General features: G+C 39.7%; 2 protein-coding genes across 3 annotated transcripts in view; one reads left to right on the top strand and one right to left on the bottom strand.

Annotated features, from left to right (window-relative positions):
- The window catches only part of veph1 (ventricular zone expressed PH domain-containing 1), a 67,276-nt gene that overhangs the window by 7,779 nt on the left and 37,013 nt on the right, over nt 1-22,484 (top strand). Inside the window, exons 1-4 of one of the 2 annotated variants that reach the window (XM_016663051.1) lie at nt 3,598-3,659; nt 7,169-7,637; nt 7,795-8,013; nt 12,086-12,260. In XM_016663051.1, coding sequence (XP_016518537.1) covers nt 7,500-7,637; nt 7,795-8,013; nt 12,086-12,260 — 532 coding nt within the window. In that variant the 5' untranslated portion in view covers nt 3,598-3,659; nt 7,169-7,499. Of the gene's footprint in view, nt 1-3,597; nt 3,660-7,168; nt 7,638-7,794; nt 8,014-12,085; nt 12,261-22,484 lie in introns of those variants that run through there. The other variant, XM_007576216.2, reaches the window with a different exon arrangement.
- ptx3a (pentraxin 3, long a) lies at nt 14,779-22,472 on the bottom strand. Its single transcript, XM_007576215.2, has 4 exons — nt 22,126-22,472; nt 18,550-18,709; nt 18,010-18,392; nt 14,779-16,551 (listed from the first exon to the last, which is right to left on the bottom strand). Exons 1-4 carry the CDS (start codon nt 22,259-22,261, stop codon nt 15,896-15,898), a joined length of 1,335 nt encoding a protein of 444 aa, XP_007576277.1. The 5' UTR covers nt 22,262-22,472; the 3' UTR covers nt 14,779-15,895.

Raw genomic sequence — 22,484 nt, 5'->3', positions numbered from 1 at the left:
AAAGTATTACAAACAAATGCACAGACACATGTTTGTTTCGCTGTCTTTGTGGGGACTTTCCATTGATTTCCATTCACTGTAATTCTAATCAAAACTCAATTCACCCATTGGTCCTAAACTTTACCCCAAATCCAAAAACAGCATTTCTTCTTTGGGAGCAGTGAGTCCCCACAATGTAATATGTGCCAGGAAAATAGTCACCACAATGCATCAAATACACGATACACACCCACACACAACAGGCTTATTGTGGCTTTGTGAACCAGTGATGTCACTCATTCTCTGTGACATCACTGATGACTCTCCCTTTATTCCCAAATTCCATAGGTCAACTCATTTATTCTACATTTCAGGTTGACTGAAGAGCAAACGTGGTAAGGATAGGTACAGGTGCTGAGAGTTACAGTTGACTGAATGAAAAAAATGGCTGACAGTGGCTGTGACAGATGTGTGCCTGATCTGGATAGCCTTCTTACAGACTGAACTTCTCTGGACGCGACGCGTGAAAATTTGGAGAAGGAAAACGAAGAACTCCGCCAGATAGTTGAAAATCTCCGTAGGACAATCAAGTGCTCCAAAACTGGCAGGAGTTCCAGGCAACAACACCTGCAAGCACAATATGACATACTTGCAGATGCAAAATTACGCACTTCATGCTCAGATCATGTCTCTTCGTGCAGAGCAAGAGAAGATAGATTTTAAACACGAGGACATGAGAGCTGAAGTGCATTGCCTGGAAGTGGCCCGACTGACTCTGAAACAAAGGCTCCAAAAGCTTCGGATGACTTTGACAAAGGCACAGCTGTCAATAGAGAAGAGATCTGAAGACCTGGAGAGTCTTTCAGAGTAGTTAGGGGATCTCCTGAGCCGGCACGAGAGAGACTGTGAAGAGATTGAGTACCTTAGCCGACAAAACATGGATTTACAGTCTGAAAATGTTCGGCTAAGGAAAAGACTGGTGGAACAGGAGAATAAGGAGCACCAGTAGATGAAGAAACAGGAGAGCCAAGGACCACCTTCAATTCTAGGAAACTTTGGTAAGAGGGTAGGTACAGTTTTCCAGATGATGTACCAAACAGGAACACTCAGGTACTGGATACTAGCATGAATTTTCTAATTCCTCTGGTTGTTCTGATAACAACCTTGCTCACACTGGCTCTAGAGAAACGGGTCGCTTTGCTGACTGACTCTAGAGAAACGGGTCGCTTTGCTGACTGACTCTAGAGAAACGGGTCGCTTTGCTGACTGGCTCAAAAGAAACGGATCTCGAGGCTGACTGGCTCCAGATAAACTCGTTGCAATGCTGACTGACTCTAGAGAAACGGGTCGCTTTGCTGACTGACTCTAGAGAAACGAGTCTCTTTGCTGACTGGCTCTTGAGAAACGTGTCGCTTTGCTGACTGACTCTAGAGAAACGGGTCGCTTTCCTGACTGACTCTAGAGAAACGGGTCGCTTTCCTGACTGACTCTAGAGAAACGGGTCGCTTTCCTGACTGACTCTAGAGAAACAGGTCGCTTTCCTGACTGACTCTAGAGAAACGAGTCGCAATGCGGACTGACTAGATAAACTGGATACTTTACTGACTGACTCTAGAGAAACGGGTCACTTTGCTGACTGCCTCTAGTGAAACGGGTCGCTTTACTGACTGACTCTAGAGAAATGGGTCACTTTTCTCACTGGCTCAAGAGAAACGAGTCGCGATGCTGACTGACTCTAGATAAACTGGATCCTTTGCTGACTGGCTCTAGAGAAACGGGTGACTTTGCTGACTGACTCATGATAAACGGGTCGCTTTACTGAGTGACTCTATGTGCTGACTCAGTCAGCAAATGGGTCACTTTGCTGACTGACTCTAGAGAAACAGGTCGCTTTGCTGACTGACTCTAGAGAAACGGGTCACTTTGCTGACACTGGTTCTAGAGAAAAGGGTCGCTTTGCTGACTGACTCTTGAGAAACGGGTCACGATGCTGACTCACTCTAGAGAAACGCGTCGCTTTACTGACTGACTCTTGAGAAACAGGTCTCTTTTCTCACTGGCTCAAGAGAAACGAGTCGCGATGCTGACTGACTGTAGAGAAACAGGTCGCTTTGCTGACTGGCTCTTGAGAAATGGGTTGCTTTGCTTGACTGACTCATGAGAAACAGGTCGCTTTGCTTTACTGACTCTAGAGAAACGGGTCGCTTTGCTGACTGGCTCAAGAGAAACGGGTCGCTTTGCTGACTGACTCTAGAGAAACGGGTCACTTTGCTGACACTGGTTCTAGAGAAACGGGTCGCTTTGCTGACTGACTCTTGAGAAACGGGTCACGATGCTGACTCGCTCTTGAGAAACGGGTCGCTTTGCTGACTCACTCTAGAGAAACGGGTCGCTTTGCTGACTGGGTCAAGAGAAACGGGTCGCTTTGCTGACTGACTCTAGAGAAACGGGTCGCTTTACTGCCACTGGCTCTTGAGAAACAGGCCGCTTTGCTGACTGACTCTAGAGAAACGGGTCGCTTTACTGCCACTGGCTCTTGAGAAACAGGCCGCTTTGCTTACTGGCTCTTGAGAAACGGGCCGCTTTACTGACACTGGTTATAGAGAAACGGGTCGCTTTGCTGACACTGGTTCTAGAGAAACGGGTCGCGATGCTGATACTAGTTCTAGAGAAACGGGTTGTCTTGCTGAAACTGGTTCTGCTGCCTCCTGCCTCTCAAACACACTGGGCCGTTCAGATTTTCCAGGAGAGAGGAGCGCTGTTTTGAAGGCGTTTTGTTGCTTCCACCCTGGTTCCTACACCTATGATTGTTTTCCACCGGCCAAGTTTACACATACGGTAAAAAACATTACTGTCAGAAGTAAGATACTCATGTATTTGTTTTGTCTGAATGTTACCATGTCCTTTCCTATTCTTATTTAATTTGTTAGATACTGTGGAGTACTCACTTTTAACCGAGAAAAGGAATTAGACCAGATTATCTAGTTTATTAGTCACTCTTTAGCTTATTTTTTAGAAACTGTAGAGTACTCGCTACTTGGACCAATATTAGATACATTTTTAGATTATCATGCAGAGAGACTCCTATTATTGCAACCCAGAAAAGGAATTAGAACGAACTTAGAATCCAGAAAAAAATTATTCCAGAACAGGGACGTTTATTTTTTATCATTACTTAGAAACTGTGGAGTACTCATTACTTTTACAAATTTAGAGCATACTTAGAAAGTCCAGAGAATACTTATACTTATCTAGCAACCCAGAAGTCCAGTGGACACTTACTTACTTACACTTATTTAGCAACCCAGAACAGGGATTAGAACAAATTTAGAATCCAGAAAAGTACCTTAGCAACTACGTTTTAGACTCCTATTCTTCCAAACCAGAAAAGGAATTAGACCAGAGGATACTTACTTATACTTATCTACCAACCCTGAATAGGAGTATTCAATAGGATTATTTTTCTTCTTTTGCTCTTTCCTTTGGTTTGTTATTTTGTTTGTATTTACTTTTAATTCCTGTGAAACACTTTGTATTGCCTTCTTGCTGAAAATGTGCTACACAAATACAATTACCTTTACCTTTACCTTCTAAGTCTCCTGTTTTTGTTTTAAAGGATTCAGCTTCTGCCCCCACAGCAACAGACATCAACAAAAAAAGGGGGCTGTGATCATATAGTGGTAAATTCATATCATTAATCCATATAGCTAATCTCATCTTTAACATAAATAACAATGACTATATAATTTAGAACAAAAAATAAAATCATACATTCAAACACTAACAGAGATAATAACTGAAACATATCAAAAATTAAAACATACCTTAACAAAAGGAAAAAACCAAGTTGGTGGTTATTGCCAGTCTTGCAGCTTCTGGCCTCTATACATGAAATAAAATACAATAAATAACCCTCAAAAAACTAGAACGCAACAACAGTTAGAAGCAGTTAACATTTGTACAATTAAACAAGCTAAAATGATAACATAACATTTAAAAATATACACAAAACATAGCAAGTTTACTTAAGAAACACTGTACACTATCACATTTGTCCAAAATATATTGTAAAATATAATATTTTACAATAGAGCTTATTCTAATACACACCACAGTAACAGACAGCAACAGAAAAAGGGAAGAGCTGTCAGTTACTGGTTACTATGGTAACCACCAACTGTCAAAAGCAACGCAACAGAACTTAAAACATCAATAAATGTCTAAAGGGTACATTCCTAAGCTTGTTGAGCCGTAGCCGGGTGATTAATAGTAACTTGCTGATTGTTTAAGAACTGAAATTCCTCAGACCCACTTTTTTTCCCTCGCTATGTGTACAGACACACACACCCACACACACACACACACACACACACACACACACGCAAACACACCGGTGCTCAGTTACTCAGGTGCTCTGTGACATATTGAGAGCGCAGGTTCACACTGTATATAAACAGACACTGTATCATACTCTTTGTGATTGTGTGTACAGTATTCAGGGGAACTAATGGAAACCATATTTGCCAACATTCTGCAGTTTGGATCCAGAATTCAGGACACTGAAACACTATCCATCTCTGACTCACTATCTATCTCTGACTTTCCCTTGCCTCTGTCCCCAGTCTGCTATCTTTCTTTTAGTCTGCATATCTCTGTGCAAGTTTTGTTTCTTCCTCCTATTGAATTTTTTTCCCTACTTTTTTGCCTTGTCCCATTGCCTCTCTGGCCCACTACCATTTTATTGCTAAGTGTTTTATCTGGTAGGTATGTACTAAAATGACTGTTGCCTGCATTCTTGTATTTGGGGTCATGGGTGTCAAAAGTTGTACCTTACCTTACCGTTATTAAATGCTCAGTTACAAGACTAAAACAGCGACATCTATCAGCTTTCTACCAGAAATTACTAGTTCAATTCTTGAGGTATGCAATGTTTGGGTGTAGAGGAGGAAGCCAGAGAGAACAAGGAAAACAAAATATTAATAAACTGATTCATAGAGAATAGGAAGGAAATATTGTAAGTTGATTCAAAATTGCTGTTAAGCTCGTGCTGCATGAGCAAAAACTTCAGAATGGGTTTAAACCCACACTTTAAAGACAATGGGTTCCTAATTGTTCACAACAGTCTGTAAGTATAAGACGAGGATAAAAAATAGAGCCGCTTTGTGCAAATCTCTGTATGTTAGAGAAATTTGGACATCAGAAACATTATATAGAATATTAGTATAACTAGTATTCCATTGGTAGAGAATGAGGGAAAAAAATGCACAGGGAAAATAAAAGGATCTCATTATGGTTTTAATTCTTAAGCTCCTTCCCAGAAAGATCTCTGATCCTATAAATGGTAATGCTCCTTCGTTGGCATGCCTGTGGGTTAAAGATAAATCTCTTTGCTCTATAGTTGCTTAGTTTGTGGTTTTTTTTTTTGGTTCTGTGGTCCAGGCTAGGACCAGTATAGAATCCTGTTGTTGTGCCCTGGCGTAGTCTTCATGGCTGGCGCTGGCTTGGCAGCAGAGATAAGTCTCCCCAATGATCTGCTTTGTGTTTTCCTTTGGTCTGGCTGAGGCCCACTTCTGTGTGGCTCACAGGGAAACTGGGTGAGGATTAGATTGTGTCCGAATGAAGAGGGAAGCTCATACTGGAAGCACGCAGTGACACAGATACATTTATTTAGCCTCACATCCAAGGAGGAGAGGAAACAAAAGATCCCAGTTTAACTGGTGTGGGAGTGTTCGCTGTTTTTTTTTTTTTGTTGGTGGTGTTGATTTTAGAGTTAATGTTTTAATGTTTTATTAAAGCTGACAAGGCAAGCGACCGTCACATGTAAATGGTTAACGTGGTACTTTCCAATCCCACAACTTTACCTTTCTTCACACCACACAGTAAAGGCATTTAGTTTAAATCTTTGAACTATAGAGTCATAGCAATAGTAATTATTGTAAAAATATTCTTTTCACTTCCCATGTCGTACCAAAATATAAATATTTTGTGAGATGGATAGCAATTCCTTTGTGTGCATTTTGGAAGTTATGCACCATTTGGTTGCAGATATGTGACAGATTACCAAAGGCTTTATATCAAGTCATCATATATTAACCATGCTCTTGCAAAGAGTGGGCAGTTTCTAAAAGAATAACCTTGGATTTAAAGCAGGTAGGCTGGGGGAAACAAAAGACAGCATTGTGTTTCCACTGAGTAAATGTGTGAACTGCAAACTGCAGAGGATCTGGGGACGTTGTAGCCTGGGGTTGGCCTGTGAATATCTGCTTTTTCTTTCTTATTGAACTAAAACTTATTTGAAATTCTTGTATTCACTTTTTTTCCTTTTTAGCCTGGTTTACCTTTATATGAAGTTTTTGTGGTGGTGTTGTGTAATGGACCACACAGTTCTGCAGTCTTTGTCTATACTTAAAAAAACTGAGCATTTTGTCTTCAGATTTGATGAGTTAGAAGTAGGAAAATTGGACAAAGATTTCAGTGGATTTGACTTGATAAGGAGGTCAGAGAAACTCCCAAACGCCACTTTTTGTGAACTATTAAGTGCTGAGGATCTATCAAAAGAAAGGAACAGTGGTGAACTGGCGACAGGATCATGAAACAGTGAAAACTCTGGACTAAACAGGAAAGGTCACATCACCAACTTGGAAGTATTTTAGACATAACAAAAAAAAAACTAATCAATAATTTTCAATATTGATTGATATGAAATGCATATATCATAAGTTTTTCAGCCACATCATTCAGCACCACTGTAATGATAAACTCCTATTGAAGAACCACAGACTGTGGTCTGGATTGCAGGTTTATCTTCTGACTGCTATAGCTTTATTTTTGATGCCACTACCAACATTTAGTTAGGCTGTTTCCAAACTCTACTGAATTTTGTAGAAGTTCTCACTTTCCAGCTGCAGGCCCATCTGTCTCTGAGCTCTGTTCAGTGACGGAAAAGAGCCGCCCAAACAGCTGTCCTTCTCTATTCCTGACAGAAAAACTAATCAGCTCTGCTGCCCTAACATCTGGTAGTTTGCTATCAAGCCTACCTTCCGTCATGCTTAAGTGAGACAGACACTGGGACTTTTCAAACACATTCAGATGATTCTGCCTTGTAGTTTGGCTTTATCCTGTGCTGCAGAATGTCTTGTGTTTGATTTTTTTTTTTTCTTGGTTTGTTTCTCTCTTCTTTCTCTTTCAGGACTTTGCTCTTTCAAGACTCCTTTCTCCAGAATATGGCTGTCATCCACACTAACAGACTTCACACTCAGCCAGAAAAGCTTGGCCCAAACTGGTCCAGTCACATCCAGCCTACCTGATCCTGGACTCACAGAGGTGGACTTAGGTGCTACTGTTAAAATGGAAATAACTCTGGTTGATATTTCATATCTTTCTTCAAAAAGTGAAACAGAAAAGGCATTTCTTTAGTTCAGGTTTTTCCCCACACTGTTATGTTTTATTCATTCTCTAAAACGGGATCGTAAAGTCCTGAGTATAAGCTGGTCTCAGCGGACCGCTCCTTCAGGGTCAGAATGCACCAGCTGTTTAGTCGGGTCCTTGGCCAGAGGGACCTGTCCAGAGCAGGAGACCTGTTCTCTCTAGAGGACACGGAGATCGAAGACGGCCTGTCAGAAGCTCTGGATCAGATCAAGGACATCTCCTGTTCACCAGTCAGTAAGCATGTCTAAACAGGCAAAACCGATACACAGTCCTTTGAGAGTTATGTAAATACTTACATAGCAAATGCCACTTTAATGAATTATTTATTTTGTCATGTATTATTAATATTCTTAATTTTGCCGCCTGCTTCTTTCTGCCGGCCGACAGGACTATTTGACCAACGACAACGATCAGGCCGTGGTCGAGATTTGCATCACACGCATCACCACGGCCATCCGAGAGACCGGCTCCATCGAGCGACACAGCACGGCCCTGGTGGGCCTGTGGGAGTCTTGTCTTGAACATAACCTGACTCCTCAAGGGGAAAGCACCGAAGACACGCCGCACGCAAAGATAGCCTCTGACATCACCAGCTGCATCCTGCAGGTACATGCTCATCAGAGACAGACACACTGGGGGGTTTGATGACCTGGAACTCTTAAAGGACATAGCTTTGCACATACCTGTCATCAGATGGAAAATGATTTATGCCTGTGGTGTTAAATAAGGTTGATATTTGCAATCTTCTTAAAAAAATGTGGTTTCTATACACTAAGATGTTCACATAGTTACAAAGTGCATTAAGAGAGTCTTACAGATGTATTAGTATTTTCTTTCAACATGGCCCATCTATAGGTTTGTACTGAAATACAATTCAAAGCTGCACCTCAAGTTGGTTGAATAAGGGAACAATGGCAACTTTTAAACCTATTTGTAGTCCTTGGGATTTTTAATTTTATTGTACGATTAAAGCCACATACTTCATTTTATTGGGATTTTGTGACAAACTGACGTAAGGTGAAGTATAAACAGAATAGAATAGAATAGAATAGAATAGACTAGAACGATTCCTACAGATTTTGGTGCTATTCTCCAGATAAAAAACAATGTCTCACTTAAAAACTATAAATAATGATTTATATTTCACTTTTCTTTTGCTATATCATTTATCAAGAGATAAATAAAAACTGGTACAGCTTATAGCTTCATCAGATTAGTAAACCGTCATTTAATTTTAAATCTAGCCCTTACATTCAAAAGGAAAAAAAAGCAGACAGGTCAGAGATACAGTAAAGCTGTAGAAGTGTAAAGCTGCGTAAGGTTGAAAAGCAAAACATCGCTGAACATCAACTGAGAAAAAGAAGAAGAAAGTGGCACAACTGCCAACCTACTTAGACATGGACATCAGCCTAAACTGAGAAGGAAAGCAAACGGAGCATTATTCGGAGAAGTTATTAATATGGCAACACATAAAAAAAATGTATTACAATGATGCCACAGCTCAGTATGGACTGGGAATGTTGAGAAACCATACACATAAAATCCATAAAAAATGCATTGAAGTTTCTAGTTGCAAGAAGCCCAAACATGAAAAAATAAAATCATAAAAAACATGGACTATATCAATTTTTTATTTTAATTATTCATTTTTCCAAGGCACTCTATTGTAATTAAAATAATTGAAATGCTAAGAAAATGTCAAAATTTTATTACACATATGAATATTATTTTTTTTACTTCAACAAGCTCAAATGTTGCATACACTGAGGTAATCCTGACATCAACTACAATCTACCTTTTTTTTTTTTTTTACAACAGTATGACATTTTAAAGCCTTTTCTCTGAGTGATGTACTGATATCAATTAGGGCATTACTAATTCAAACCAGAGTACTGCTGACAGCGATTGTTAATCAGTTCATTTAACAATGTGCTATTTTCTGGAGAAACTGAAACTAAGACATGGCTAAAGTAAAGGCATCAAGCCATTTGGGTGTTTTTTCTGTTCAAAGTTTACCACAAGGTCGTTTGTGAATGGATTACATATCCTTTGAATTGAATGTCACAGCCTGAAAAGTAGGGGTCAAATCTCTGGTTTGCAGTCTTTGCACACAGTTTTGCTGTGCTTGTGATTCTTGCACATGTGCAAATAACATTCATTTCCTCAGAGTGAGACTGTGTGTGTATGTGTGTGTTAAACGATGTCACAGCATCTCTCATATACCTGCATATAACAACTACTTTTGAAACAATTTTCCTGACCAAGAAAAGGGTCTGTGATGATTTCATGTGAGCTAATAGCTCAGCTTGAACAGAACCATAAATAAAAGTGGTACTAAAATATATACGAGTGTCACATAGACCACTATTTACCATTTAAGATGTGCAAAATTATTGCTAACCCAAACCATTTCTATAGAGTGAGAGATATGTGTAACATGAGCATTTCTTTTAGTAATTTTGTACTTTCTTCACTTTTGGAGTTGATCAAAGTGTCTAGGAATGTCGAATTCATAATGCATGACTTCCTGTCTCCCAAGGATAAAAATAGGACTTGGCACAGCAACTTGTTTGTCTAAACTGCTCTTCAGAAAAGACAAGATAACTTGTGAATAAAGAAAACAGGTGTATGTTTAATCTAATATATCAAGAAAATTCCCACTGACTGATCTCGCCACGTTTTAAATTCAAGGCAATAATAAAGAGTTTAAAGCAGTTGGAATTATGACAAACAAGACTGGAGCAGAACCCAAGTATATTTTTCTACTTTAGACAGAGAGGTGGATGCTATGGGAGGTAAAAAATAATCCTCAAAGCTCCCCATTAGAGAACTGTGAAAACAGTGACATCTAGGTCACCAAGATGCCCTTAAAAACCAATTTATTTTAAGGCTTTTTGCATATCTTTATCAGGGGTGCCAAAGCCTGTGGAGGTGCTGTGCATGATAAATTTAACTTGCCCTTGCCCAGTTTATATGTTTTCCCATTGCTGTATTATTATTATTATTATTATTATTTTTTTTTTTTTTTTTTAATCTTTTTTTTTTGCATCCTATAACTGTTGAAAATTTGATTGGAAGAAATATGTGTTGTCGTAGATGGTAAAGGTTTGTACACAAAAATCATTTAAATGGTTCAAATGACAGAAACTTTGTTTGATTTTAACACAAAAGGTACAAAAATGCTAATAATTGATGGAGAAACTTTAAAATAGGATTTCTCATCTTGGATTTCTCAAGCAAAAAGGTTTAGACATGAACAAACTCTGTCCTCTGCCTTTTCCACCCCCTTGTCCTTGTTCCTTCAGGAATGGGAATGTGCTAATACCATCCTAATGAGTCCAATTCTTCAGAAAAAGCCCATTCGCATGCTCACACACACAGACACACACAGAGGTGACACTAAAACGACTGACAGCTCTGGCAGAAATGTCTGATTCTCATGTCCCAGTTACAATAGCTATCACAGGAGACTGTGCGAATCTCTTTCTTTACCTTTTAAAAACCGTCCTCCTTGATTTCTAGCCCCCCTGATCTCCGATATCTTTGATTCTCTCTTTACCTCGCTGTCATTTTGAATTTACACCAACACACTTGTCTTATCCTTCCTCTGAAACTCCCACAAGGAGCAGGAGAAATGTAGGCAGTGGTTTCTTGGAGGAAGAGGTTTATTGGCTTGCTGGTTGTAAATAAACTGAACACAGGGAAGTGTAAACACAAACAGAGATTTTTGTCTTATAATGAACATTCACCACACAGACTCTGTGAAATGTCTTGATCTAGATATTTAAATTTAGCCCTCAAGAAAGATGAAAGAGAATTAGGTTGGATGTATAAACCTGTTCATCTATTCTCAAAGAAAATGAGCAAGAAGATTCTGCAGACCTGAACACACTGCGGTCTTTACTTTCACAATAACTACGCACAAAAAATACAATAAGAAAATAATAACTTGAGAGCATTAAATTATATCAGTATAATTATAATTAGTTTTGAAATCTTGTCATATTTTGATGTGGACTGATAATTTGACTGAGTTCATATCAGCTTCATTGGATTTTGGTAACCCAGTATTTACACTGCCACCATGTGGCAGAAGGGAATCATAGCGCAGACAAAGCATACTCTTTAAAAAATATTTAAAACATTGGCATTAAAGAAAGTTATTTTTGGGGTAACAAATTATAATTTCATGTAACAGAAATGGGGACCGAGTTTTAATTTCTATTTATTTAGTTTTTATTAATATGTTTTGAATCACACTGTCCATTAGAGGGTGCTGGTGCATCTCAAATAACATTTCTCCTTCCCCACTCAGACTTTTAGAACATATCTTTCAGCCCCTACAGTATGTTTATGCTTGACGTCATATTGAATTATAGTAAACTCTGTCAAAAGAACACATCAATACATCTAATACAGATATCATTTACCAACCATTTTTGCTGATAAAGGTTTTTTGTTTAAGAAAATAGGTGCTAATTGATAGATGAAGTAGGCAGACCAGTGTGTGGCCAGCCTAAGCGTGGTAGTCACCAATTTTTTTTAAAGCTAACACAAGTGCATAGTCTCCTTCATTTGCCACTGCCAGCTATTCAGCAACAAGGAAGGAAGGAAATCCATCATATTGTCTTTCCTTAGGCACATGATCTGAACTTCTTTTCTTGTTTTGTCTTCTCAGAACTACAGCTGCCCCTCAGTCATGGCGCTGGCTGTTCCAGTGGCGGTGCGATTCCTGCAGGGAGGGAACCGAGAACTGAGCAGGAACATGTCCAGCTATCTCTCACTGGCTGCTATAGCAAAAGCTGACTTGCTGGCTGAACATACAGAGGCCATAACCGTCAGTGTGCTGGGAGGTACAGTCTACACACTTATAGTCGTGCAACTAAAAGCAACTTATTGCTTATTTTTTTGTGATTTCCTTTGCACTTGAAATAAACAGATCATTTAGTTCCCACATTAGTTTCCACATTTTTAATCAAAACCAATGAAATTAAAAGCCTGCCATAATGTAAGTTCAATAACTCATTATCAGGATAATTTTGTAATTGTGCTTATTTAGATGATGATTTTGGGGGGGTGGTTCGTAGAAGTTGTACTCATGAGCTCTCATTATGAGCATTTTCAGCTGAAGTGAAACAATCGGGTCAAATGTTTACTCTGGTGGAACAGGGAGTTATTGTTGCAATCAGGAGGTGCTGTAATCAAACCATTCAGGAAAATAATGGTAATAAGTTGCAGCTGCCACTTATTGTTGAACATGGATACATAAGAATGACTTTTAGATGGTGCATAAACCTTCACAGATGGTTTATTTGTTGTTTTTTAATATGTGATCATAACTTTTACCACTCAATAGAAGTTTGGTGATGCAATAACATATTTTTTTTATTTAGAAAATAGCAAAAAAAAAAAGATTCAGATAGTTGCATTACAGGCCGTGTCTTCACTCTGAAACATCATGCTTTGGGTTGCTTTTATTGAACACTGACAGGAGAGCTGATCAGAGTATTTGAGAAGATGGATGGAGATTTTTAATATGGAGTTTTGATTTGCACCTCCTCAGACAGATTAAAACAGAAACTTAAACAGCAGCTTAAACATTTCATTCGATTCCTCTTCTCTCTGCTCGTGGACCCATCTACTTCACTTTGGCCTTTTCAGCCTCATGTTGACTTTTGTGTTTTACAAGCTGGCTGTGCAACTGAGTTCTGAAACCTCAGCATAAACACAGGGGTGAGGTAGATGATGGCTCAGTTATATGAGCTTGCAGGACGGGCAGACCGCACACATGTGTATTTAATACTGAAGTCAGTGAAGGCCTGTGTAGTCATATACACATTGTCCTATTTAATGCATTCCTTTAGAAATGGTTCGACTCGGTTCTAGCGTATGTTTTGACGTATTTACGTTATGTTTTTGTCAGTTTGGTATATACTCAGTTTTATAAGAAATTGTGTCTGTGTGTTTGTGTATTCCCAACCCAGAGAGAGCTTCCTGCAGGATGCAGGATGCAGTTTTTATAGCTGCAGCAGGATGTGTCACTCACACATGTTTGTTTACAAAAGTTTAACTCAGTTTAGCTCCATGTGGGCTAAGTGTCAAGCTGTTCCTTTAAATGTTAAAGTTAAATGTGATCTTAAGTTAACTGCATGGTTTGGAATGCAGTTGTAGACTGAATGCAGATTGGATGTAGATATATTATTATGAACCAGTACTAACTAACAACTGGTGACTTTTCCTTTTTTTTTTTTTATATGTCCTACCTGGCAGGGTGGTTCTCAGGTAACAATTCTGAGTGCCAAGGTCTTTGGATTTATTTCAGATGTAATGGACAAAGAGACAGAAAAGAGGAGAGATGTGAGAAGAGAGAAAGAAGGATAGAGAACACAAGACAACCTGGAAGTCTGTTTCTATACCTGCAGAAAGAGAGAGAGAGAGAGAGAGAGAAGAACAGAACTGAATAGTGACAATCAAAGTATGCATAGGTAATAATAATGACTTCAATATCCCTGAAAAGTACACGGTACAAGTTAATGTTAGATGCATTTAGTGTAAACCATTGCCCAACATGGTGTTTCTGACAAAACACCTGAATCTAAACACCTGTGTGTGCGGGAGCATGCTTGTGTATATAAGGTTTCTCCATAAGAATGTTAAAATTGGGGGTTTTGGGAAGCCAAAATAGATCTACCCCCCAGAACCTGACATGAAGGAGACCACAGACCCCATCCAGAAACGGGCTGGAAAAAGGCCACAGGGTCCAAACAAGCCAGCCAGCCAACCAGAGCAGCCCGACGATGAAACAATCCCAACCCCCGAGCGAGCTCTACTCTCAACACTATGAACCTCACACACCCCACCAGTCCATAACAGCCTGGTAAAAAATGATACTGTAACCATTTTAAAATGACTCAGACAAAATACACGACCACAGTACCGTTTACTCTTCTCCACTTTGCTTTTGGAGCTGTTTCTGTTTCATGTTGTAGGGCATTGCTGTGGGTGCTTCACTGCCTCAAGAAATGGTTACAGTACCAAGTAACCATTTTGAATTTCCACTTTTAAGAAACAGCTAATGCAGAAATATGTAAAATATAACTAGCATACAGCTTTTAATTACCTTTGTACTGTCTTATAAATCTTGTTTGTTTTATTACCGGTATGTATTTTATAACTTGTTTTAAGTCAAGGTGACCTTGGGTGTCCAGAAAGGCGCCTATAAATATAATAATTATTATTATTATAAATTAGGACAGACTTTTAACATGCTACATTTCCTGTGTTGGCTCGAGGCTCAGTGTGAAAATCCTCATTAGACTCTTAAATTCCTTTTACCTTCTCCTGGAAAATGACAAAAAAAAGCTTGTCTACTCACTTTAACTTTCCATTTATTCACTTGTGTTATGCAAAAATATTTATTTACAAAATACATTCTGTTTCATCTTTTCACATAAAACAATGTACAGTATAATACAAGCAACAAAGTTATGCAAGTTTTATCATGCAAGATTTGACTGAGTAAACATTTTCCCCATGGTTCATACATATATTCAAGATAAATTTTTTTTACTTTGTTCATTCCGAAGACAAAGAATAATCTAACTATTGAACACAGGTAAGAAAAGACACAGCATAAAATTAATTATTCATAAAATCAATGTAAACACTTAATGAATATAGTATTTTTATTATTAAAAAATATGTTTGAGTTTAAAAGTTTTTCACACACCCAAAACGTTGCAACAAAATAATAAAATTAGCCCTACATTCTAGTTTTTCATATCTAAAAGGAAGGCAAGTACAGCAGTTTTTAATAGTGTTGCATATATATGTTGTTCTAAAGTTTAATTTCATTGAAAAGTACTAAGCTACCTCCACCTGCAGTTAATTGTACCTTTAAGGCCGTGGTGAAAAGATAGCAACATTTTCCCAATGACTCCGGTTCTTGTTAAAATACACAGTCTGTGTTGTTTGTATTTGTTAACTGCACGTGCTGTTTAATCCTCAGAAGTAAAAACGAAAAATGTCATTAGCCTGCAATTACAGGATCATCTGTTGTCATTGTGCGTGACCTCTTATTTCTGCTTGGCTGTCTGGTCATTATCCACTTTGTTGAGTCAGCAAAAATGAGTCAGCAACTCTGTGTCTTTCTTGCTCTCTAATTAAGTCTTTGGCAAACGCTGCTTGCAACACGTTTCCAGCAACACGTCATGTTGTCTAAACTGAGTTAACGGAATCAGTTTAAAATTATAGGTTATAACACAATTTCTCACAGTCTCTCACAGCATTGGTTGTTTTTTTTCCTTTAACTGTTCATGATAATATCAATAAAGATGATGCAGAGAATCCCAGTCTCACTTATAAAGACGTGTTAAAAATGTGATGTTGAAACTCTTAAATGTCCACGGTTTCAGCTTGACTTTTTTTTTTTTTTATCAGAGTGGAGGATATGTATGCAACAAATGATTATGACTATTAAAATGATGGATCAGTAGATGAACTGAGCTCCTCCATGTGGCACCATCTCTGTCACCCCCCATGCCACCACGCTCCCCCTGTACTGGCAGCCCTGGCCTCGCTGCGCAGCCAACTGGGAAATTTCCTGTTCTGACAGGACAGTGTCCCACATATTAACCCCCGTCATTTTCCCAGCAAACGCCAGCTTTGGATCAAAACTTCCCTCAAACCCGGCCACACCACTCCCGCTTGTGGGAGACAGAGGGCAGCAGCCGTTTCTTTCTTGCCCGAGCTGGAGTGAGCCTCCCTCGGGTAAGTTGTGTCCCTTGGCCATCCCGGGCTTAGACGCCATCTTCTTCCCGCCCACCCACAGGGTCGCCAGGCCTTGCTCGGAGGACCAGGCTCCACATAAATGGATCCACTGTCCTGGGCTTACCACGCTCCTTGCCTCCACCTGACTAGCTTCCTCTCCAACAGTGAACACGGCAGAGGTTTGGGCAAGCAGCAGCTGGATTTCAGAAGGGTTTCGACGGTGTCCGTAAGAAAACAGCACAGTTTTGTTGAAGACTGAAGTTGGCTTCACCCACATGCAGACAGTAAAGGCGGACAGGGCCAGGGGGACATCTGGAATGATTGCAGTGTAAATCCGACGGGAGCGCATGGGAAACAGGAGGGCCATCTCACACCCTGTGCAACAAGTAGAAATGACGGCAGATGGGGTCAGTCAGTAAAACTCACGGTTTCATATACAAATGAAACAAAACATTCTCTTGTCCAATGTCTTGTCTAATCAAAACATTGGATTAGACAAGAATGTCTATCACATGGCATGCAGCACTTGACTAACCCAAAGGAAGACAAAAAAAAAAAAATGTCATCACATAAAACAAAGTTCTATAAGTAATCAATCAAGTTATTAAGAGATAGACTAATTCTCATGGGAGTAGACGTCAGCAAACCTGACTGCTGTATTCTGGAGTAATTGAAACATGTTTAAAGAGTTGTTTCTGCTTAACACTTGTTCATGCAAATAAACAAAGAATTAAGTACTCTCGGTTGTTTGTGAAGAAAAAAAAATCCTTGTTGTTTGAAATATTAAGGACCAATTAACTTGCCTGTTTTTGGACTGCGAGCAAAAACCAATCTGATGCACTGGGAGAAGATGTCACGCAGAAAGACCTCTGGCATAATTTAGATCGTATAATAATTTTAAAAAAAATTCATATAATTTACACCAAACCATAATTTTGTGCTTTTGCTCCCCAAATTTAGTAAAAACCAATCAATTAATTAAAAACAAAAGTTAACAAAGTGACTATAATACTGACCTCCAGAAGGTCTATTTTCTGTCAAATAAGAACGTTGAAATTCTCATGACATTTTTAAAATCCCCTTGGCTACCATGTCACCCATTCTCTTTAAAATAAACTTTCTATTGTTTATGTTTTTTATATATATATTTTCGTTCTCTGGGTTGCCCCCTCCTTCCTGCTCTAACCCTTTTTGTCACTCCAGTCAGCTTTCACTTCCACCCTGCTAAAATTGGATATCCTAAATATTGATGTTCTCTTGGTCTCAGGTTTCTGTCACTCAGAAAATAGTAGCAAGGAGGAAAAAAGCTTTTCGACGTGTGTGTGTGTGTGTGTGTGTGTGTGTGTGTGTGTGTGAGTTCTTGTTGGTTTACATCTGGTTCTACTTTCTCAGGGTGCATTGGTGTGGTTTTTGCGGTGCATGGGTGATGAGCACACTTCCTTTTGCTCTGTGTGTGTTGAACTGACCAACATTTCTAGACTCTAAAAAGGGGAATGTCATGAGGAAAATAGCTCTGGCTCTTAGGATGATGACAAAATCAGCCTTGACTTCACTTTTTAAATTAAATCTTGGGAAAAAGAAGAGAGTCCTTCTGGCTGACAGGGTTGACTTGCCAGAAAATAAATTTCTAAACTATTTTGGGTTAGCAGAAGTCATCTCAGACAACTTCTTAAAGACCACAGAAGTTTGTCCTAGCCGAAGTTGTGTTACCTAAATGTGCCACTGCAGGAAGAAACATAAACATCCTTAAGGTGGCTGAATATCAAACAAACAAACTACAGGAAACGGCATACCAGAGTAGACAAAATGCTGGTAATAAGATGGAAGGTTTACCTGCAGGTAGGCGCCTTTGCCTTGATTTCAGCTCTTCATCCAGCTCAGCCTTCACCTCTTGCATTGCAGCTAGCACCTCATCCAAAGCAACCTCTTCTGGTGTCACTTCTTGGAGATGGAGGCCATTTTTGCCAGCTCCTGCACTTCTGCTGCTGAGGCAGCTGCTCTCCAGCTTGGCCAGCCTGGATGTTTGAGTATGTTCTGCAGAGAGAAGCTGCTGTATCTGGGCCTCCAGGTGGTTGAAATTTCCAGCAGTAGGAGTCAGATCACTGAGCTTGAGGAGCTCCAGAGTTTCTCGTAGATGGCTCTCCAGCTGCAAGACCATCCGTCTTCCTGCTGTCTCCACAGCAGCCCCACAGGACCTTTCATACTCGGCTATAAACCTGCCAAAGGATGGGTGGAAAAGATTTACATCTTCTTTAGCAGAAGAGCTTTAATCCTTCACTTTTGTCTTGTTTAAAATCACTCTGTATGCCATAATTTCAGCTGAATTAATCTCATTGCTTGATAGAGCAACAGGACCCCTACCAACAGACCCACCTTTGCAAATCACCACGCAGAGTTCCCATTTCGACCTTGACGATGTCATCAACATACTGAAGCAGCATGTTCTCCCTCATCTGGCTGTTCTCCATCATGGAGAAGATCTTGTCCCATTTTGTCAGGTCTGGAGAGTTGCAGGGGGTGGAACTCGGTGTGGCTGCAGAGAGACATGGTGAAAAGTTGGACCAAGACAGAACGAGATAAGTAGAGATCCAAAGTTTATGGAGTATTTTTTGACCTCATTATATTGATTGTCAGCATAGTTGATGGTCTATCTGGAAGGTGATCTCACATCTAATGTCATTTTTATGATTCCCATATGAAGGCTGTCTATAAAGGATTGTAGTCACTTTGTGAGGTTCGCAGTGAGACTGATGTGAGCGCACGTCTTAATGAACAAAGATTAACGTGTAGCGTGTATGTTTACACCTCACAAGCTTACTCAAATATGTTCTGGCACAAACTTGGCTCTGTGTCTGTGACTGCAGCTTGATCAGGTTTATGTAAACGAAACACACCACCAGCCAGTCACAGATGGCTGGTGGTCTTTCATCCATTTAAACTTTAAAGTATTCATTGCAAATACTGCATTTGCTTGAATAAGTAAAAACCACTCACAACCAGGAAAGCAAAATACTGCACAGTGACGATCCTTACTAAACGAAACGACAGGATTTAGGAAAACACAAGAAAACTTTTATACAATGAATAGAATTTTGTACCATAAAATATTTAGTAAAGCATACAAATACTTTCTCATTTACCATTTGAGGTAATATTTTTTTATGGCTGCCACAAAAGACACATCCACAAGGTAACAAACATTTCAACCACACACACCCACGCTAAAGGTTCATTTACACACTAGAAGGGTAGAAAAAAAACTTGGCTTCTTAACAGCACATAATCACCTAGTCATATTTCCTTTTCAACATTTTTTAACACCAAAACATGGTGGACTGCCCTAGTGCCCCTACCACATGGCTTAGTGAGTTTTGTGGGGGAAACCCTGGAGCAACACATTTAGGTAAAAACTTAGATTTAAACACCATCTTAAGTCATAATTTCTAATGAACAGTTTGAAGTCTCTGACCAACCTTAGGTTTAGATTCAGTATGGACAGAAAACCACCTGAAGTTCAACTTGGAGAGTCAGAGATGTCAAACTCAGATTCAGCAGGGCTACCACACCCCCTGAATTCAGAATGTCAGCATGGAAAGTCAGAAGTCTCTTAAGCCAAGTTCGTATGCAAAATGGGGAGACCACCCACTGAAGTTGACTTGAAAAGTTAGAGGTCCTTAACCAACCCATAGTTCAGATGCTGCGTTGATAGGACGTGTCTGGAAGTATGAAGTTCAGCATGAAAGACCCAACAGCCTAGACTAATCCCAGCTTCAGATTCAATATGACTGACATAAAATACTGCCAAAGTTCAAGGATGTTTTCTCTCATTGCAACAGGATCACTGTTGCAACTCTATTAAGTTTAATCTCTTAATAGAGATTAAACTCTATTAAGAGTTTAATCTCTATTAAACTCTTAATAGAGATTAAGAGTTCTTAATCTCTATTTAAGAACTCTCATTCTCTGTCTTCAACTAGTATGGTTAAACTTAAAATCTCACTTGTACACAGATAGATGCATATCTTGTTCATTTATGTTCAAAACACTGTTCATCATAGATCAGTTAAATATTTAAAAGCTTAAAAAAAACTTCAATGTGCTGAAAAGTTAAAGCAGACGTAGGTCATCAGGTAGAGTGACAAGCTGATGACAGCAAATGAGAATGTCAGGTTGTTGGGAGATCAATGAGAAAATGAGAAGGAAACAGAACAATTTCCCCCGCTGTGTTTCCTGTGAGATTATCCAGCTCTGTGCTGTGAAATGAGAAGCGAGACGGAAGGAAAATAAAGTGGGGAGGATGTGCTTAGAGAAGGAGAGAGATAATACGAGCAGTGGGAAACGTGGGGTAAGCGGGTGGGTTAAAGCAACAAAGGAGGGAGAATATATATGTATGTCACACATGTTGTTCTGGTTAACGTTTGACGCTTTCAGGCTCTGTTTATACCTGCAGACCTTTTCTGAGGAGATTGAGGCGGGGGGATGGGGAGGCATTACTGCAGACCTGCACTGCTTGTTTTGGCTTCTTAGTGTCCATGATTATTCAGAGGAAGCAGGATTTGGCTTCATGCAGTGTGTTTCCTTTGGTTTAATAATGCAGACAGTAGTTTACTTTTTTTAATGAGAGAGAGAAAATGTTTTTAAACATAAAATAAATTTAAAATGTAAAATGTTGTGCATAATTCATTTAATTTTTTACTAAAATCCTGAGTGCATGCTTTGCAAAATATTAAACTACACATTTTGTTAACCTCCAGTAAATGCATAGTGAGTCACTTGCTTCCACTGATGAGAATCTTGAGAAAAAGTCGCCTTTAAGCTCAACACCCCCCATTTCCTGTCTGCTGAACGTCATTTTTCAGCCTGCCACTCATGCGAAAGTGAACTGTACTGTGACCTCTCTCATGTTGCCTATTAATTCAGATTCCTCTCAGAGATTGGGAGCTTTTGGCGGGTCAGAACAAGTGACCCGTATCTCCCTCTGACCTTTGACCTCCCCTCGTCCTGACACACCTGCGAACAAACTGTTCTCAACTCACGTGCTTGACCTTTTCTGTCCCTTCTCCAGCAGCCTCATTATGAATTCTGTGTTTCGTCGCACCTCTCCTCCCCCTCACCCCCCGAACTAATTTGTGTGTGTGTTTTACCACCCAGTCATTTGCCTGGAGCCCCTTCTGTTTTTGCCCTTCATCACGTTTTATCACATCACAGGCGGCTTGCCCAGATTTCAGCCTCTTAACTGATGATGGCGCTGCAATTATACCTCCTACTAGGTTTAGAAAAAACAAACAAATGATGAATGCAAGCTGTGAAGGCCCTCGGCTGAAGCATAAGAAACATGTAGTCCTTGCCTTTTCTCTCTCGTCCAGGCTGCCGTGCTCATGCAACTTTAATTATGTTGAAAATTAATTCCCTTAGTAATTCTGCAATAAGAAGACTGACGTCATTTCACATAGTTTTTTTTTTTCTTTTTCATCTCTGCCAACAGTCTTAGTACTTTATCAACTGTGGTGCCGTTTTTTTTTAAGTTTTCTTTTTCCAACAGTAAACAAACCAACCCAAAAAAAAAGAAAACAAAGTCAGTGTTATTGTTTTAGGAAGCTTACTGAATAGATTGCAGAACATCACACACAAGCAAGACTGAATCTATTTCAGTGGTCATGATCTTTTAAAGCTCCTAGTTGTGAGTGCAAACTGAGACTATAAAGGTTTTGACATTTATCTAATAGTAATGGTGCCACTTAGTGAGCTTTTTCCCCTTCTCCACCCCCATTTCGTGGATTCTGACATCATTGCATAAATCAAAGACCTTATGTCAGCTCAGAAACAAGCATGACTTCATACTCTTCCACCATAGCCAGAAAATAAAATACAGCTGTAATCTTCAATTGCATTACCACGGGAAATGTGCCTTTCAGATAATCAGATACACATTTAGTGTCAAAGACTTACGTGCTGGTGTCGCTCCATCAGAGATTTCATTGTAGTAGTCAGAGTACTGGATCTCGATGTCATCCTCGTAGGCGAGAGTAACACATGCGCACACAGAGAGAAGAAACGCTGCCTCAGGGATTCTCCACCAAACCATGCTGCTGCTGCTGCTGATGCTGCTGCTGCCGCCTCAGAGAGTGTGTGAGCAAAGTGAACAAGTATGTCTGCTCAGCTCCAGGTCCTTTTCCTGCTTCTCTGTCTGCGTGTGTGCGTGTGTGTGTTTATGTGTGTGTATTTGTTTAAGGTTCCTCTGCTGCTGCTGCTGCTGCTCTCACTTTTCTACAGACCTGCAGGTCCACCACACTCTTTTTCAAGCCTCA

Source organism: Poecilia formosa, unplaced genomic scaffold (genome assembly GCF_000485575.1).
Source record: "Poecilia formosa unplaced genomic scaffold, Poecilia_formosa-5.1.2 Scaffold401, whole genome shotgun sequence".
Classification (NCBI taxonomy): domain Eukaryota; kingdom Metazoa; phylum Chordata; class Actinopteri; order Cyprinodontiformes; family Poeciliidae; genus Poecilia; species Poecilia formosa.
This window is presented reverse-complemented; position numbering and strand designations above follow the sequence as displayed.

Excerpts from the sequence above, each read along its gene's own strand:
- ptx3a (XM_007576215.2), bottom strand. The coding sequence starts at position 22,261 with ATGGTTTGGTGGAGAATCCCTGAGGCAGCGTTTCTTCTCTCTGTGTGC. Across the intron at positions 18,393-18,549 it reads CTGCGTGGTGATTTGCAAAG|GTTTATAGCCGAGTATGAAA; the intron begins GTGGGTCTGTTG and ends ATCCTTTGGCAG. Across the intron at positions 16,552-18,009 it reads GCAAAGGCGCCTACCTGCAG|GGTGTGAGATGGCCCTCCTG; the intron begins GTAAACCTTCCA and ends CTTGTTGCACAG.